The 20,004-nt window shown below is 35.6% G+C and overlaps 2 protein-coding genes across 12 annotated transcripts in view; one reads left to right on the forward strand and one right to left on the reverse strand.

Annotated features, from left to right (window-relative positions):
- The window catches only part of LOC148946150 (oxidative stress-induced growth inhibitor 1-like), a 71,586-nt gene extending 60,755 nt beyond the window's left edge, over positions 1–10,831 (forward strand). For all 4 annotated transcript variants that reach the window (XM_089098190.1, XM_089098188.1, XM_089098189.1 and 1 more), the window contains exon 5: positions 7,324–10,831. In XM_089098190.1, the coding sequence (XP_088954316.1) occupies positions 7,324–8,376 (1,053 nt within the window). In that variant the 3' untranslated portion in view covers positions 8,377–10,831. The remainder of the gene's footprint in view (positions 1–7,323) is intronic.
- Positions 10,832–12,594: 1,763 nt separating this feature from the next.
- Positions 12,595–20,004, reverse strand: part of Syx16 (syntaxin 16) — a 72,584-nt gene continuing 65,174 nt past the window's right edge. For all 8 annotated transcript variants that reach the window (XM_089098207.1, XM_089098204.1, XM_089098203.1 and 5 more), the window contains exons 5-6: positions 19,732–19,988; positions 12,595–15,257 (exon numbers count right to left, since the gene is read on the reverse strand). In XM_089098207.1, the coding sequence (XP_088954333.1) occupies positions 15,075–15,257; positions 19,732–19,988 (440 nt within the window). In that variant the 3' untranslated portion in view covers positions 12,595–15,074. The remainder of the gene's footprint in view (positions 15,258–19,731; positions 19,989–20,004) is intronic.

Here is a 20,004-nt window from a genome sequence, read left to right on the forward strand (position 1 = left end):
TTACTGTTTTTCAGCACACTCTGTGATGGTTCGGAGAATAGAATCACCCTATCTGGTCTCTCTGGAATCTCTCTTTGATGCAGATCGAATGCACATGTGTACATATGTACAGCACCCAGCCGGCAAGAAGAGTGAGGAAGGAAAAATAAATATAGTTTTTCTCACCGGGAATAAGATCGATTGACTAATTGATACTTTGAGATATGAAAAAATCCCTAACGAATGTAAATAATTGAGATATGTATTTTATTCTTAGCATGGTCGTAAAATTAGAATCTGATCGGTTGCCAGTCAAATTTTCTGTTATGTCTATAGGTTTCGCTTTTGCTGAAGCCGAAAAAATGTTTTTTTCTTTGCATAAAAAAAAAATTTAGTGCTTTGGTGAAGAGTCTCGATCAGAAAACTGAGAAGAGAAAGTTTCTCTCCAAATTAGAAAAAAAAATGATTAAAAGGATAGAATAGCTTGTAGTAACTCATCGCAACCCAGTACTGACTGAGGCTTTCATATCTGCACAAAGCTGTGTTAGTTTCTTGGCTTTATTTCTACAGAAATAAATTGTGTGTAGCGCTATTTCTACATAATTTTCCCATCGGTTTTCAGAAAAAAGATCGTGCTTTTTGTCCTTTGCATCACGATTAAAACAGAGAAAAACGGTGGTTTCCCGAACGTCACGAATCAATCTATCCAAGTTTTGGAATAAATTCCTCCTGAAATGAAATCTGGGAGTATATTGCTCTAAGCTTATATAAGGAAAGGTTATAGTCTTTTATTTATGCTGATTAATCCTTGATTGTTTTTACTAGCAGATATTTTAGACTTTAGATGTACATACAGCATGAATCTTGGTGTAATTGAAAGGTCTTATTCAAATTTAATATAAGCAGATTTGTGATTGTTCTTTTATCAAGTTTTTAATAAGGAGGGATCAGTCCTGGGGGATGATTGTTGTATATTTTAAAATAATGAAGTGGTTTAGACTTATGATTTATTTTCGCCAATGGGGGATGCGGTAAGTAGGGATCAGTCCTGGGATTTATGATTTTTGGTTTTATGGCTTGTTTCGCTGTTTGGGGATGTTGTAATATTAGTGTATTTTTATTATTTTTATTAAAGTAGTTTGTCATTTTATTTGGTATACAATATAAATCTTTTCCTTTTTCCTACTGGAAGAAAAGTGCTTTTAGCTAGAGGTGGTTTTAGGGGAGGGACAGAGAGGTCACTTACCCTGGGCGAGGAAATTTTAGGGGAGCAAAATTTCAAACAAATAATCTAACGTTATAATCATTTTGTAAATTTGGAATATTATTAATGAAATAGAGGATGCAGTTAATAAATGAAGATAATTAATAAGTTCTTAATTAATTTATAAAATAAATAAAAAAATAATTAATAATAATTAAAATAACAAATTAGAAAATAATAAAAAATAAAATACTAATTAATTAAAAATTGAAAATATTTTTGTTAATAAATGATAATTTTGTTAAAATTTGCCGAAAAATTTTCTGGGAGACAGGGGGGGGCAGGGATTATCAATATCTCACCCCAGGCACAAGAAAGGCCAGGACCCCTACTGCTTTTAGCTGGCACTAGAAAATGTTGTCAAGCAGAATAAAGTCAATTTTTATTATTACATATCAGGCAGTAGAACCTATCGATACGATACGGTACGATATGAATTTATTATGTCAAATAACAAGAATTAAATGAGACACAATATAATTTAAATAATCATTCTTCCTTGTCACTTATTTATTAAAATGAGACACAAAATACTGTCGAAAAGACAAACTGTATTGATTGGTAGCCAAGGGCTTACAAGGCTTGAGTTTATTCTGGTGTCTTGTGTTACACCCCGTTCTTGCCGGTTCAGGGAGCAAATCTCGATGCCTGCTTGACTCCAAAAGCTTTTGTCCAAAGGCCATTGTAAGCTGGTGTCGCCAGGCTTCAAGTCCATCTAGGCTTAGGATTTTAAGCCTATCATCATAATTCGTGAATTCCGGACCTAATATCACACGGGTAGCTCGTTCCTACACATTCTCAAAGTCATTTCTTTGCTCTTTACTTAGCCCCAGATGCCACACAGGACAAGCATACTCTAAAATACTCCGAAATCGTTGAGTTTATAAAAATTCAACAGTGAAAAACGACTAAAATTGAATCGCCGAATTGTGACTAGATTACGCAACGCTATATTCGCCTTCTTAATACAATTATTTACATGATCCATCCATGACATTTTTGCGTTAAAAGTCAAACCTAAAATTGTCATATTATTTACAATTGGCACATTTATATCACTTTGACTAGGAACTTTTTTAAAAAAAAACGAGACTCTCATAAGTGCTGACTTTTTCCTATTAATTGAAAGCCGTTTTTTTCACAGTCGTCCACCAAACGGCGAATTATGCCTTCCGTACTAATCATGGATCCTAGCATCTGAAGTATCAGCAATGCTAAATTATCTGCGAACTTCAGTCTATTTTCATGCCAAGTCGCAATTTTGTTACACAGTATAAGATATAAAAGAGGTCCTGTTTTGGTACCTTGGGGTATTCCACAGAAAGCCTTAAAAAAATCCAACTGCGCTTCATCAGCAACAGCACACTGTTGCCGTCCGTATAAAAAAACTATAACTATCTGAATTGAAAAAGCTCTAAAATCTGTCATTGACCTAAGAATATCCGGATGGCTTGATTTGTCAAAATCCTTTTCTAAATCTGCTTGTAATATTTCCACAAATGCATCTTTATTTGCTAGATACTCTAGTACTTCTTCCACAATTTTGATTAGATAATTCAATGTGCTAGATTCTTTATCAAATCTATACTCACAAGGATCTATTTTATCACAGAAATCTTCTAGTAACCATTTCTTTAGAAAATGTTCGAAAACTTTAGATACGACATAAGTCAAAGATATAGGTCGTAGGTCACTCACCACTTTTGGATTCGAAACTTTAGGTATTGGCGTTACAACTGCTTTTTTTTAAATCATCCGGAAAGGTACCACTCAAAATACATTGGTTTAAAAAAGCAGTGAGAGGTTCTGCTAGAAAGACTGCGTTTTCTTTGTACAGGGTTGCTGGCATGTCTCCAGGGTAGGTTGCCTTAATGGGGTCAAGTCTATGAAGAAACTTTGCACCTCTGTGCGGGAAAATCACAGGTATTTCCGTTGGAACAACCAAGAGGGGAACAATGGGAATTGGGGGATTGCTTCTGAAAATAATAGTAAAATACTTACTAATTGTGTTTGCGTTGAGCTTATTCCCAGATTCGTCGTATACGCTTACACTTTGCCTTACAGAGCCAGTGAGAAGCCGTATTCCTATATAGTAACTGGCTGGATTTGTGGTCATGAGCTCTTTCATTTTCGAACCGTATGACTTTTAAGCTAATCTATATTCATAGACCACTTTATTTCTCAGCTTGGAAGCTTCACCTGTCTTCCCCCTTCTATGGAGCCTGTTGCGTTTGCGTATCAGCCTTTTCAGGCGCGAGTTAACCCAGGGCTTGTCAGCTGAGTTTAAAGTGACTGTTTTCTCTAGAAAATACCCATCGTAAGCTCTCCGTAATTTAGTGGAAAATATTCAATACATGTAGCTGGCATTGCAGAATTCGTACATACTTTTCCAGCTTTTCGAAATAACCCATTTTGCGAATAGCTCTTTTCCAGACTCAGTCAGAGGCCGGCTTAAAAAAATTCGCCTGGTTCCTATTCTCTTTTCCTCCCTGGGACACCAGTGCACACAGAAGTGTGTACTTTTACCAAGACTCGGCAACGTCACTGAATCACTATAGAAATCGAAAATATCTGTGAGGATGAGATCAATGACAGACTTTTGAGTTGTCTTTTCACGAACAAATTGCTTCAAGCTTAGCGATCGTTCAATCCAGCTGGGTAGTAGGTCGTTGAAGTCACCCATAAGAGCCACAAAAACTGTTTGGGTGTCTCAATTTAATCTCATCCAAACATGCTTGTAGATGGGCTATGAGCATCCGCCTGTAACTCGACCGCGGCGGAAAATAGAGTACGCTAACTATGATCAAGGAAAACTTACGGGGAGGAACCTTTAGTCTCAGTATTACCCATAACAGCTCGTAGTTTGTAGTCTGAGAGCCTTCATATATCTGATGAGGTATATCGTTTCTAATGTACATACCTACTCCTCCTCCATGTGTGACGACAGCACCTTCCTTGGTTCGCCTACTCTTGACGAGAAAATTATAGTTACTTATCTGGGTGTTAAACTCATTGGCTGAACACGTCTCTGTTATACAGCAAATATCAATTCTATTATCATTTACTGTTGTAGAAAGTTCTGTCACTTTATTGCTTAAAGACTGGGCATTAACAAGGAGAAAAGAGGGGAGATCGTAAGAACTCGCTGTTTCTGTCTTTTTATCTACCTGGGGTAGATCGCCGAAAAATGCTGGAAGTTTCCCAAATTATTAGAATTTGTTGGAACAACATGCGTGGGAGCTCCAGGGACCCCAAAATATTGCCAGTGGCTCGCCATACTCCAGTTGGGAGGGAGAACTGGGCTGTGCTGAACAACTTGACCGTTACCTGAGAAGAAAGAAGGAGCAGCATTTCGGCTTGAGCACATTAAATGCAAAAGGGAAATACCTGTCTCGCTAGAAACCGGTCTTCTATGATTATTCCATGGGAAACGCCTAGGATGGTTGGTATTTGGAGACCTTATCAGTTGCTTCTTTGGAGACATTTCCTGTTTCGTGGTGTGAACAAAATTGCATTTCTGTTTGCTAGGGCACTGGTGCAACGAACCATGCTTTCACAGGTTCGGGTGATCAAACTTGTAGTTCTGACTCTTTCACTTATTAGCTGCACAAAAATTGCAAGGATGAACATAAGTACAAGCTTTACCTTTGTTGCATTTTCCGTGACTAAAATATTTGCAAATCTCCCTTTTCTGTTTCTGTTCTGTGTGTGGTCGACTAGTAAACTGTGAGTGACTTTGTTTTGAAACGCTTTGTTGTTTAAGCTGGTTGATAACATCCTCTTTCAGCTCAGGTGCCACAAAATTTAGCAATAGATCTATTTGTTTTTGTTGAAGCTGAATGATTTTGTCTTTTTCGGCCATAGCAAGGCGGAGCTGCATCAACTCTCCTGAGCAAAATCTTGATCTGTAGAGCAGTCGCCTCCGTCGTCTAAAAGCATCGGTTCGAGACTTTTCTTAGCTGCAGGTTCTTTCTGGGTAGATTTAGGGGATACAAATAATTCTTTATCCGTCACATTTCTGGGAGGAGTTGCCTGCCCTCTTCCATCGTCACCATCTGTTCGTAGCTTGGCAGCCAATAATTTCACTCGTGCTTCAAGGTCTGCCTTTTTCCCGGACGTACCTAGTCCATGTTTTTCGAGAAGAACACGCAGAAAAGGTACCGTAAGTTTTCCAATGCTATTCGGCGATAATATGGCCAAATTTATTTCGCCGTTTTCTGGCATATTGAACTGTAATAGTCGTGGCAACACTGTGCAGCCTTTTCCTTATACTACGTAATTCGAAAAAAAAAATAGCACTAAATGTTTCTTATATCAAACGACTTAATCTAATAAACTTAATCTAATATTTTTCTGGTGGTTTCCTTGCGAGAGAAGTTAGGGAAACGTTGAAGGCTGTCTACCTTGTCCCCGCAATTTAAGGGGCAAGCCCAGCGGGTACCACGGCTCTTGCTAACAATTCTCCACCCCTCTTCTGCTTACTTTTCTTTCCCCACCTCAATCGCAGCGTAATTGTCTACAAAAATCGAATGTCCAATTTGATCTTAATTGTGAACTTTTATAATTGCTAAAGGTCACTGAGTTAATTAAGTTTTTGTTAGTGAAATAATAAGTCTAAAAACAGGTGCTTACACTCTGAAGACTGGCAATGAAAATTTACTGTCGCAAGGGAATTTGGTATAGCCAGCAAAACGATAATCCGATTATGTAAATAAATCCAAAATGAAAGTCTACAGGGAAATTTCACAGCTTTAGCAGGGTTATATCCGAAAAAATTTTGGTGTTAACACAACGACCTATTCTCTTTCGTAAGAACCGGAGAAAAATGTTCTGCCTCCTTCCTTCCAAAACCAAATTTTAAGTTCCCTTACCCATCCTCCCTCTAATAAAATCCTGAAAGTTTTAACTTGATTCCCCAGCCGTGTGAGACAAAACAGAGCATCTCATCGAAACTGAATGTAATACTCATTGCCATTTTAAAGAAACTTCTGACTGTATAATGAGAAATACTCAATTGGACTCAGATATCTGCTGTACAACGTAACACGATTGTCTTCAGAGTTGAAGGTCGCTGATTGGCTTAGTGCTACTGAAAGTGTATCTATGTAAACCATAAATCTGTTTTGGACCTCATAGTATGTGTTGACAAATAAATTCGATGAAAACAGTTCACGACTTGAATAAGCAGCCCTTTGTTGAAAGACTTAGAATACACTCTAAAAGTGGACTAATAAGGTGGATAAAGGTGGCCAATTCTCCTTTTAGAAATGGTCTAACTTGTGAACTATTTATAAAAATAAGTAAAGACTAGAGAAGTTTCTAGAATAGCTTGGCTTTCAAGAACTTGCCATTATTCTGAAAATAGCATTGTAAAATGTGATTACCAGAGTTTCTAAAGTGTAATCCGTTTTTGGCGTGTAATGAAGTTAATAATAAAATTAAAAGTTAAATCAAGATACATAGTCTACATTCTTCCTAAGTGTGAAAAAGGAAAAAAAAATATCTGTAAGTTATTTCATTTTCGACTCTGAAGAGTCGAAAATGAAAATTCAGGATTTTACATCAGTTTTGACTCAGCATGAACATTGGATTGTTAGTGATAAAAAAATACTAGGAATGATGCAAAAACTTACTTTGTAAACCTATCTAATAAGTAACTAATGCGTCTTGTTTGTCTATTATTAAACCAGAAACAGAGTAATATTTCTAGTTATTTCTGAATTTAAATCCTCTAAATATGTTAGAATAAAATACAGTTCATATTTCCGGTTGTTTCTGAACCTTAATCGTCTGAATACATTAGAATAAATCCAGTACATATTTCTAGTTATTTCTGAATCTAAATCGTCTGAAAACGATAGAATAAGTTCCATTTCATATTTCCAGTTATTTCTGAATTTGATTCGTCTGAATGCCTTAAAATAAATAACAGTTCCAATGTCTTATCCGTTGGCTATGGTTTCCTCTCTTTGTTTTTAATTAAAAGAAATGTACAGACTTCATCATATTCAAATCTCACTAAAGTCAAGCCACCAAAATTATGCATACAGTAAAATAATTTCAATCTTTAATTTTTTCAGGCAATGGACGGCCACATTTTGACTATAAGTCTGGGATCATGGATGGAATTGCCTGATTTGCCCCTTCGCGATTCAATGAAATCTGGAGATTCTCGAGCCTCTGTGTCTACAGTTGCAAACTATTACTCAAACTATGTTGAACGAAAAGGACTACGGAAATATTTTAAAAATGGCAATTTTGTCACCTCTGTGCGTAAGGTTACTAGGCCAGAAGCTACAAACGTTCGGTGTCTTGCCTGTGAAGAACCTTATTTTTTCGGACGTGAAATCCACTTGTGTGAGCTTCTTACAAATAACCAAATATGGGAAGTACACGGCTTCTGTGAAGAGACTAAGACGAGTTTCTGTTATTTGACACCAAATGTTGTGTTAGCTGTTGGCGGCAATGACATTCCAAATAGCTTACGAGTAAGTGGCGAAAACTCACCATTCGTTCTCAAATCACTTAATGCACTTGAACAGTTGCTTGATTCTGGAGAGTTAAACGATAAATCTGATCCAGTTTTGATCGTCGGTGCGGGTCTAAGTGCTGCAGACGCTGTTATTGCTGCACGCCACTATTCGATACCTGTTATTCACAGCTTTCGGAGAGGTGTTGCAGATCCTGCTGTGATTTTTCGCCAGTTACCACCAACTATGTACCCTGAATACCACAAGGTTTACCAAATGATGGTTGACGGTGGCGAGAATTACCCAGGATATAGATCTCTACCTCAACATGAAGTTGTGAAAATCTTACCTGAGAAAACTGTTTTAGTTCAAGGACCTATATCAAGTGGCAAAATAAAGGTTTCTTATGTGATACTATTAATTGGGTCAAGACCAAACTTAAATTTTATGCCAAAATCAGGTCTTGGATTAGGATTTATGCCAGATGCCTATGTAACAACAATGGGTAATTCTGTCGCTGTGAATTGCTTTAGCATGGAATGTGTGACTCAGCAAGGACTTTACGCTATGGGGCCTCTTATAGGGGATAATTTTGTGCGCTTCACCCAAGGCTCTGCACTATCTATAACCCAGAGTATAAGCAGAAGAGTTTCGAAAGTTTAGTGCTTTCCTGGAGATATATGAATATCTCGTTTGTAAAATATTCTATCAACACACCCGTTCACAGGGGGGGGGACTAGTTCTAAAATTGGTCTTGAGAACTCCCTCTCCTAGGACAATTGGAATGTTGGGCTGAACACGCACCTTTTAAAGCATTTGAACCGCTCCTTTAGGAAAATTTCAAACTACCCTCATTGGTCTTTGAAATGTATGCACATATGTGGGACCATTGTGTCAGGGTTATGTCGATTTTCATTTTTTTAAGATAAAAAAACGTAAGATATTTTGAAAGTAGTTGCTCGAAAACCGAGACATAAACCATAATGTACGCCTATTTCGAAGAATATTGAATTAAGGTGACAGACGTTCCATAGTTTTAAGGGCTTACGCTGCACGATTCTCGGTTCAGGTATCTTTTAAGTATTTAAAAAGTTGAAGTTAAAATCGTGGAACATATTCTTTTAGTTACAGAATACATGCACCTTTAATTCAATAGATTGCAAAGCATGCATTTAATACGGTTCATGTTCTAATGGCATGTTTTTCTTGCCACCGTCCAAATGGATGTTGATTTGTTTAGCCAATGAACATACTTTGTGTCGACATATTTTCAGTATATTGTACCTTCTTTTTCATAAAACGAGGAAAAGTCCGTAGGTTTGTTGTGAAAGTCAGGAATTTACGTGTTTTTCGACTATTCCTACCTTCCTACTGTATCACAAAAACTAAAAACATGATTTTGCACATCAATTATGTATGTTTCTTTCTCGATCCCAAAGAGGTTGTGGTTATTATCTCATAAAATTTTATTGGAAACCTTTGAACTCGATTGTTATATCCTTAAAGGCTTAATACAATTTGCTGTGGAAGCATAAATATTCGTATTTTTTCTCGATATTATTTCAACTGTGATATAATACAAAACACTACAACTTACGATATGTACTTTTTCTTACATTCTTAAATTATAAGAGATTACCCAATAAATTAGAAGAATGGCTTAACGTCAAAACTAATCGAGTCATAGATTTAAGCTTTAGATGAATACTATTTTTTACGCTGCTGGCAATGCTATTCAATTTGCTATTTCTGGCTACGTTAAGTGCACTTATTATTTAATGAAGAATGCTGCCAGTTTTGGCCCGAAAAACGCCAGCGCAATATAGCGTCACCGTGCAAGATAACAAATCAAGCATATTACCATATCCCAAACCAAAGGGCAAATATAAAAATGGGTCAGAGTGGCTGTGCTCCCAAGTTCTACTTAGTAGGTGTGCCCTCTGCGTGCGTAATGTACCTTCATAAAAGGCATAAAAAACTGGCAATGAATGGGGCAACACAACGATTAAGGATATTCAGGTCGAAGCACCTTACATAACTGGGCATACCATACTCTGTTTGAATTTTTTTTTGTAAGGATCGTGCCTGAATTTAAAATTCCAATTAGCTTGATAAAGGTAAATAAGCACATGGATTTGTATAGAAAATATTTATAAATCCCTATTGCAAGATCTAAAGCTTTAAATTTGTGTCTTATACTACAGTTTGATATTTTTATCCAGTCTTTTGGTGATTGCAAAATTTAAGTATGTTCGCTGTGTGCAACATGTTTGATAATGGTGCCAAAATTGTGAAAAATAATAAGAACATATTGCAGCTTTTGGCAACGTGGATATATCATGCTGTGGCAGCATCCAAAAATCACCTGTGAATTGTTAAAGTTCAGTCGCATTGCAAAGGAACCTCCAGACGAATTATTAGAGATAAGTACTGAAGCAGGGGGAAGAGGGTGTCCGCCCCGCCTCCAACCAAAATCCCTATCTTTTCCTAAAATGTTTATATCTTCCTTATGCTTCGCCTATTGATTGTTGTTATTTATAAGTTGCCCCACCCCCAAACAAATTTACATATGGCATTGTGCAATATAATGAGAAGAGAATTTTGTCACGCTAAATCCTCGTTAAGTTGTTCTGTTAATATTGGAAATGACTTAAGGTGCAAGAGGACACTTTAATTCAACCCCCTCCCCGCTTCCAATTTCTGAAGCTATGTGGCTTCCTGGACACCAGTTTTTATCCATGTTACTAAAATATAACCCACAGAACGTAGTCATTTTTCCAGCATTGTGGCTTCAGTCTAAAAATATTTTCTTAATCACAGCAAATATTAATAAGTTTTGTGCATTTGATGCTTTTTGATACTTGAATATTTTTTGGAAAAAAGGATCACTTCCAATTTTTGTTCAGTTTGATGAAAGTCTTTATGATTGTATGAAGTTCTAACTAGGAGGATCAGGTGGCCCAATTTTAACACCCCACTTTGCTGCCTTACGATAAGAAAATCTACTAAAAAATTATAGGTATTGATTAGATGTTCATATATCATGGCTTATAGTAATTTTATTTATTGTTCATATTTAAATTTGTACGATATATTGCACTAATAAACAGCATCAATGCTATCCCGAATTTTGTCTTAATTTATATTATAGAAAAGGTTTAAACTAAAGGATATATGAGGGGGGGGCTAAAGCCGTCCTAAAATCCCGCTCCATTAAGAATGGAAATAGGTTAGAAGGCTCCCAACAGTGTTTTATTGGGCTTGTATCCCTGTTAGCATTTGGAGTATCGTATTTACTTTACCAGAGAAAGAGAGTTTCAACCATCAGCGAGACAAGTAATATTTCATCCTTTGCATCTCAAAACTTACCTCTTGGAATTGTGTAATGTATATATAATAGTGGAGCCATATCTGCGTTAAGAATGAGGGTGTGAACGATAGAAATTCGAAAAATATAAGCTAAAATAAAAAATAGACGTGGCAGAAGGCCGGACCTGCCAACCAAAGCTAGCAGGTCCAGTAGATGGGGGTAACAAAAGGTGAGAGGCGACACTTTTGTATATATTTTTTTCTTTTTTAACTCTACATTCTCATGCTTCCGAAAGATTATGAAAAAAACTTTCGGTTTTCTAGCAAGATTAGCTTGTTTCTGAGTACACATTATATAAAGCTAATATATTCCCCTAAAATAATGAACTTGTTTCTCCTCACATAATGAACTTGTTTTCAATTCTTTTGTGCAATTCACTACCTTTAAAAATTTCCTCATTGCATTATCTTCTTTATTGTTTGTATAATCAAAAAGCAGAATGGTCTTCGTCGCGATTTACATTGTAGTGCAGTCAATTTTTAATTTTTGCTAGAGCCACGTTTTACCGCGGAATCCTAGGTTCTCACATCTTCTAACTATTCTTGGTCACTTCGGCCGAGATACGTTCAGATCACTTATTTTCGAGGCCCTAATTAGAACTTAATAAAAAAAACTTAAAAAAAAATACAATAAGGTACCTGTGATTATTGGTGCTGTAGTAATGAGATTCTGCGATGAGGAAATATGAATCAGATTTCACGACAGGCTTGGTATTGGGTAAAAATCAATACACAGCGTGTAACAGGACATTTAAAAAAATATGATACAACAATAATTTGAAATTATCCCCATACTAAGGTACCCACAGTAAATTTTTCAGGGGAGAGGTAGACTAGGTTTAAAAAACGGCTTTTTGCAAAGAGAAGCATCATATTTATTTCTAAACTTTGGAAAATTCTGCACTTATTGAAACCTTTGGTCCTCTTGTGGAAAACCTGGTTGTGAATTACTGAAATTACCAATATCAGTGGCAATGCATTTTGAAGCATATTAGGCTATATGGAAAAATTAACCCAATGGTGAGGGAAATTTTTAGCAACCCTGTGAACATGCCGTGATCGTGACGTGCGAATTTTACGCGTGGTAATTTTCCCAAATTTAACTAAGATGTTTCATATGGAGCCGTTTAAGCCATATCGGATCGTGCAATCCAAACAACCCATTAGAATTATTATGACCCGATATTTAGTCCAATTCAAGAATTTACCCATGGCTGGGGAGTCGGAGCTTCAGTTAATTTTGGCTGAATGAAGTTGGTATGTTGAAATGTCTGGAGTCGGAGTTAGTTTTATCTTATATTTAAAATCTAGTTAAATGAAGCTTTAAAACAGGGCCGTGGAGTCGGAGTTGATTATAACTTGTAACCGACTCCACATCCCTATATTTACCTGTATGAAAAGAGGTACAATACCCCTAAAATTAAATAAAATTAAGACTTCTGAAAGGAATAGTCCAACTACTTCCGGACAGATGAAACAAAAATCGAATCCAATAAAAGCAAGAGATCCAAAACAATAGTTTATTATAAAAAATCTCAACAAAAACGAAATAATCCAGCGACTGACTTACATTTTTCTTTCAGAATATAATCCAACAGAAACAATTTTACTGTAAAAAACACAGATGAAGACAGAGAGAATGAAGAAACAGACAGGAACATTCTGTCGGAACATTTAATTTCAGGACCAATCAATATCCCGACCTCAAAACCAACAAAACTCAGTAGAATCATGACTTTCCCAAAAATACTCCGAAACTACATATTTAGGACATTCCATGCTCAGATAATCCATCCATCAAGGGAAACAGCAAAAATTAGTATTTTAGAATATTTCAATTATCTGAGCATTACGTGGCACTCAGATAAGTTGGCATAGTTGCCAAAAGCATCCAACCCATACAAAAGAGCACGTGAAAACTCTGATACCAAATTGAACTAATTTACGTTAATTGTATGGTTGGGCCAAAAATGCATGGATTGCTTCGCACAGTCACATTATTTATACTCCCGGCCCGACAAATATTCATATTTCGATATCATTTTACTGGACCAATTGGTGGTCCATTAGCCTAACTTAGCATCAACAATTAGAAGCACAATATCACTCCAAGACAAAGTTTATCACTGAAAAAGTCCAACTTCAGTATCACTTTTTTATGCAAAAGGACTTGGTGATTTATATATAACACGAGCTCGTAAATTTTATGTCGATTTAATTTATATAATTTGCGGGAAAAAAAATTATTGTGTCGGAAATGAATGAGTCCTGAAGCAAAAGCTTCAAATACAGATGTTTTTTCCCGAAACGCTTATGTTTTCTACGGTTTTTCATTTCCTTCAAAAAGAAATTCTGACTTTTATGAACGTCCTTTAATGTTTCCAGCCACGAAAGAATGTCCAATCGTAGATTCTACGTAAATCTATAGGACGCTGTTTTCTTTTTTTCTTGTTCTTCCAGGAGGGTCTTTCCAGCCATCCCTGGGCAGGGAAGTGTTGGTTATTTTGACTCAGTGTGCAGGCATTTATATGTTAAAATTTAATAAAACCACTAAATCCAAATTACCAATGTTTGTACTTTACTTCCGGTTTTACAATATGGAAATACTCTTTACATCTTTAGAAACTTAGAATGAATCTAACTTACTGGAATATTAATAATAATAGTCGTTTTAAACTTTACCGCCGCTCTTTACCTTAATGAAAATAAAACTAATGTTGATCAAACACTGGGGAAAAAATAAGATTTCGAATTTTTTAGCGAGAAAAACTTTTTGGTCAAGAATTAAGCAAGAAAATTCGTAATAAATTAAAATACGTCGCCGATAAAAATGTGCCTTTCTCTTGTTATCACAGCGAAAAAAAAAAAAAAAAAAAAAAACAAACTATAAATAAATCTTTATCTAACTCACTAAAAAAGAAAAAAAAATGAGGGTTGTGCTTTTTCGTTAGGGGAGTAATACAAACTATTTGTATCAAAGTTTAGCTCAAGAATATCCTATTTTTATTGTTGACATTTTTAAACTGAATTTTCAGAGTTCATTTAGATTGGATGCTTCCTGCATAACAACGTCCAAATACAACTGAGAAAGAATGTTTTGAACCTATTTAATTTCATCTACATCTAAAAAACAGAAAAGAATAATGCCAGGGAAGAATGACAAATTCTGACTTCTAAGAAATAATACCAGCACTGCCACTTTGACCGTTATATCGGCAAAACACTCGTCTATCTTCAAATTTCAGTTATTCTATGCTGTTTTTGTTTACATGTGTTTTTTTCTAAAGAAATAAAATGATTCATTTTTTAATGGGTATCTTCGAAATAATAAGGCCGATTTTTTTTTTTTTTTTTTAAGGTTTTATGGAAGAGTGCTCTGGAAGATCAAAATTAGCAACAATCAAAGCAATCATCCAAAAACAAACAAAATACGGTAAACGGATCGACATTCGATTGAAATCGACAGTCACTTGAAACTGCTTGCATGTCGGAAGAAAGGGTAGATCGGACTACAAATGAAATGTTGGAGATGGGGAAATCTATGGGTGCCCTGCAATATTTAATTTTATTGAAAGAACCATTCCACCTCATCGAACACGCTTTTGTGGCGATATGTTGTTGTAGATAAGACTCTGATTTACTATTATACATCCGAGATCAAAAAGTAATCACAATAGTGGACAAAGAAGGGAAACCATCACCAAAAATTGGCGTCGGACTTTTATGTTAGAAAATTGGGTGAAAATATCCACCAAACACGGGTTCAAGCACTGGAGTAATATTGGCTTGTACTATTGGAAAATAAATTTGCAAGTGAAGAATTCAAATCAAAGAATTAAAATTCATTGGTAAATTACTTTCTTTATTAATTCAAAATTATGTTATGCAACTATCGTACTATATCCGACATAGATTTTCAGGTTAGGTTACCTGCGATTTCAAATAAATAAAAATAAATTAAAATGCAAAGCACAAATAAATTGAACATCTAACTATGTTTCAATAGCAATAATAAGAATCATTAAGACAACTAAAATGACAACCAAGATCAGACACCATTTTTTTTTCCATGCGCTCCTCTGGTAGGTTTCTACTTTCTTCAAATGCACAACACCTTGTCCAACACTCAAAGTAGTATTTTCGATGTTGTAGTCAATCCTGTCCAAGACAGTTCCCTGGAAAAGTTAACATTAAAAAATACAGTTATGATTGTCACATTCAAATAATAATATTTTTATTTACCATTTGCTTTAAAAAGTAAATAGCTTCATTTACCTAGGTAGTATCATTAATTAGAACGGTGGATGAAGTGAAGATGTTAAAAGTAGAATAGCCAAGGCCCGGGGTCTTTGTTCACAGTTCAAAAAAGATTAGAAGAATATGAACATATGTCTGCGAATCAAGATTAGAATTTTGGAAGCTACATTGATGACAGTGGTCAAGTATGGCTCAGAAACGTGGGTGCTCCAAAAGACGGAGGAGTTTTGTTAGATGTTTTCCAGGGGTTTTGTCTACGAATAATGTTGGGTAGCTCTTTCACTGAACGTATACCAAACACCACACTGACGTAAAATGTGGTTTTATCCCACTTTCAAGGGCTATAATGAGAGGAAGGATGGCTAGGACAAATTTTGCAGATGACGGATGAGAGATTGCCAAAGATAGTCGTTTTCGGACATCCATCTGGGGTCAAACAAAAATCAGGTCGTACCCGAATGGAGCGGGAAGAGGTCGTAAGGAAATATTTAAAGAACATAGGGAAGCTTGGAATAGACGTGATGGGGGAGGGGCATGCGAAGCTGTGGCGTCGGGCGGCTTGGCGCTGCAGAGTTGTTAGCAGTAGTGGTAGTATCTTGCTTTAAGAACTAATCATATTGTATAAAAATCGAGTTTCGCCACATTTTCAGTCTAATTGGTTTGCTCTAGGTTCACACGTCTGCGTTTTGTTTCTGAAGCAAAACGAATCAGGTGCAGCAGATGCAGAATAATAAATAGAACAATTTTAAACTCATTTTCAAGATGGACTGAAAAGTAAAAAATTATTTTTTCTTGATAATCTATGAATATAAGTGAATAAATACATGAATATATGCATCTAAGTTATAAATGCACAAATGAAAAAAGTTGGTGAAGTGACGAAAACGAGTTAAGAAGCAGACGTAATGTAAAGCCCAATCCGTTTGACGCCTTTCGTTTTCACTTATAATCATAGATTCTCGAGAGAAAAAAAATGTACTTTTTAGTTTATTTTGAAACCGTTTTTTTTTGTAAATTCGTTATGTTCGGCTTTTATTTTTCTCTAATGCTAAAAAGTCTTTAGTCTTTTATAAGACAAAAATTGTCTTTTTTAATATTCGAACCTAACTTATCACGGCCAGAGGCAAATGTTGTTACCGCTGCGCTATCAATTCTTGCTTACCAAGTTTGTTTTATACTCTTTGCTGTGCCCAATCACCAGTTCATGTTGTTGTTTTTTTTTATACAAGAGGGCGTATAATAATAATAATTTATTTTTAACCCGCTACAAAACAACAAAGCACAAGCGGAGTACTAGGAAAAAAGAAAAAATAAACTTCAATATACACAAATATAATGCAAAATCACTAACGGCAAAAAAATCTAATTAGCAGGTAGAAACAACCCAGAGAAAAAACAACATTATCAGCTAAAACAGTACTTAATCTTTCGAATGACTAGAAATATCCGTAGCACCGTATTTACTAACAATGGCATGATTACGGTAAGAACGAGGCAAATAAAGTAGGTATCTCAGGTACCGAAAGTACATCACTCGAATTGATTTTAGTTGCTTCTTCTGGATAGTGGATACATACCAGAAATAAATAAAACAGAGTGGTCACAAAATGTACTATAAAGACGGGCGAGCGCTCGACGTGAGTAACCACCACGATTAGCGACGATTTTCCCGTAGCCTATCTGAAGCTTTTGTTTTGTCAACAAGAGCTTTTACACGGAGCCCAGACAGCGTACTGCAAATATTGGTTCCAAGCCACTTAATAACATTAGCACATCGAATTGAAGAAGATCCACATGGCAGTATAGGAGAGAAAGGATTTTCATATTGTGAAATTGCACTTTCGTCGGAAGTGCTTAATAGTATTAAAATTTCAAAGTAATTGGCCATTCGTAAGAGGTGAAAATATGACTTACAAATTTAATAAATTTATGGGACAAACAATGAGACAAGTCGGTGAGTTGAAGAAAGTGAGTTAAAAACGTAGAACTGTTTATATCAAATCGTCCATTCCGTCCGGTCAAATGCAAACGGTATAACTAAAAACATGAGAACTGGTATAAAGCCTTTTTAAAACTACATTAAATGAATTATCATCTTATGGTTCTGTAAGAAAATCATCAACTATGAAAGAATTCCATATACGTCACTTAAATTGATCAATTGTAACCTAATTTAATAAATAAAATAAAAAAAATTGATAATATAGTACTCTAAGCGTAATTACAGATTATTGAAGGCATGGAAAAGCAAATTCTAAAAGTTTCAAAGAATTTTCGAACAAAAGCCACCTACTAGATTGGAGATCATGCTGAAGAGTACGGGACCCTTATAAGAGTTAGACCGCCGATAGTTTAACATGGGGAGACACCGTCATGGAAAAAGCGGGGTAGCAAAGTTGCAATGCTACTTGGCAGTTTTCAAATTTGTTGGCAGATGCTGTCTAAAAATATCGTCTTTACATATAAGAATACTTTTTGCTTGAAGAAAAGCTATAAAAACACAAGTTGTGCTGCTTTTACTACCGCCAATTACAGCGCATGTCTGGCGACTTCATTAAAAAGTGGGAAATTTCGAAGTAAATTGGATACTTGATATGATTAATGTACAATACAAATCATTAAAGCTAAATCCTTTTCCGTAAGTACTACTAATCAGTTTTTTTTTATTTTCAAGTTTTTTAAGTCAAGACCCAGTCTGCACAAAGCAGGCCTAGGTTAGCTAGTGAAAATAACGGAAAGCTAAGTTGGCTAGTTGAATTTTAGCTGGAGAGTCTGCACAAAGCAGGCCTAGGTTAGCTAGGTTAGCTAAATAACGGCAAGCTAAGTAAGCTGGAGGGCTTTGGGGGATAGAATTCTGATTTCTTTACTATCATTTGCGTTTTAAAATACTTAAAAAAGACAAATATGAGACAAGTTTAGGTCAAACAAAATTCTCAAACAATTGATGGTGTGGGAGATTTTTCTTTTCCACACTAGCACCGTTTTTCATTTATAAGTTTCCCATGCTCGGTGGGCGATACCAAAAGGAAAAGTGCTAATTGGAAGTCTTGGTTAAGGAAGTCTTAACTAAAGAACACAGGTGACTAATAAGAAAGGGCTCTCAAGCGTTTTAGCATGGAAATACAGGGGGTGGGGTAAAACTACTAGCAGTAGAGTTTTATTCAACAGAATTAAAAATATGAAACAAGTTTATAGTGAGTATGCATTTTGTTTATCAGAACTAAGAATTTACCTAAAAGTTAAGTTTTTTTGGATCCAACCTGATTTTTTTTTAAAATTAATTGTTTCCACATTTTTTTAAATATAAAGTAATTAGGTGTAGGTTGGTATGCAAAATGCAGAATATAAAAAAGCAAAGAAGAAAAAAAAAAACTAAATTAGCATGATGGAAACTGGAACCTCAATAATTGTCGACGCTCTTTGCGCCATCCAGGGCTTTGGAGAATCTTTACCCTTTTATGATATCAAAAGTGCTTACTTTGGTCCATTAGAAGACAAAACTAAAGAAAATACTTTTTATTTCAAACATTTAGTTGTTGTTGGTTGTTGTCTTACTTCAAGTAATGGTTATTTAATTCAGTAGTGGTTCGTCTTTACGTCAGGTTTTCAGAAAAAAAAAGCACCCGCATTTTCAAAGAAATTATTATAAAAAAAAAAAAACACCCGCATTTTCAAAGAAATATTAACACAACAATAAAATAATTTCTAGAAATGTCATATATAAATGCAATTTACACAACTTGTGTATTCTTTAAATGACCAGGTACTTAATATTCTTTAAAGTGAAAAGATTTAGAGACGATTCCCATGCAAGTCACAACTAGCACAATCACTTTCAGCTAATTAAGAAGGCTTGCAAAGGAGAGAACAAATACTGATTGGCCAAAATATTGACATGCGTGAGCTTTCGGCTTTATCAGTAATCGCTCTTTACTAAGTTGTAAAACAGAGCAATGACATTGCGAATAGGTACAGCTTAGACACTAAATTTTAAGAACATGTCTCTGAACACAACCTTCAAAAAAAGCGTATACAACAAGTATTTTGTCCGTCGCCTATACAGTAAAGCAACGTGTTAAGTATACTGTTGATTATACCTGTTAAGTATACCTGACACAAGTCAGTTCTAGCTGCACCCAAGGCATGGTCAAATTCATTTAGGATTATGATTTATTTTGGATTATTTTTCTCAATGGTGAACATATTGAACCAGTGATCGTAGAAGATCGGGAGAGGGGAAAGAGCGCAAAGAGCGAGGTATTGACGAAGGGGCGACCCCCCTCGTTTACGTAATAATTTCTGTTCGTTTTAAGTTTTAACGTTGATCCTTACTTTCGGTTAAAAAACTTGTTTATTTTTTATTTTATCTATAAACAAAAACAAGATTATTACCTGATCTGAGACCATTTGAGCCACTTCTTTAAAGATCACATTCATATCTTGAATAGATTTGGCAACATTCGCCACTTCTCTATCTCGCTGCTCTGCAAACGCTACATCTTCTTCTAAGAGGAGTAACTGTTGCATCGGTGATACAGTATCAACTGCGATCTCTTCATAAGTATCTCCTTCAAAAAGGTTCATTTGGCCCAATATAGGCTGAGGTTCTTTAAAATACTTGGCAGTTCTGTCTTCACGTGATTGCAGCCCTAATGAAATAAAACA

This window comes from Artemia sp. Qi Xiang Cuo, chromosome 12, assembly GCF_049724085.1.
Source record: "Artemia sp. Qi Xiang Cuo chromosome 12, ASM4972408v1, whole genome shotgun sequence".
NCBI lineage: Eukaryota > Metazoa > Arthropoda > Branchiopoda > Anostraca > Artemiidae > Artemia > Artemia sp. Qi Xiang Cuo.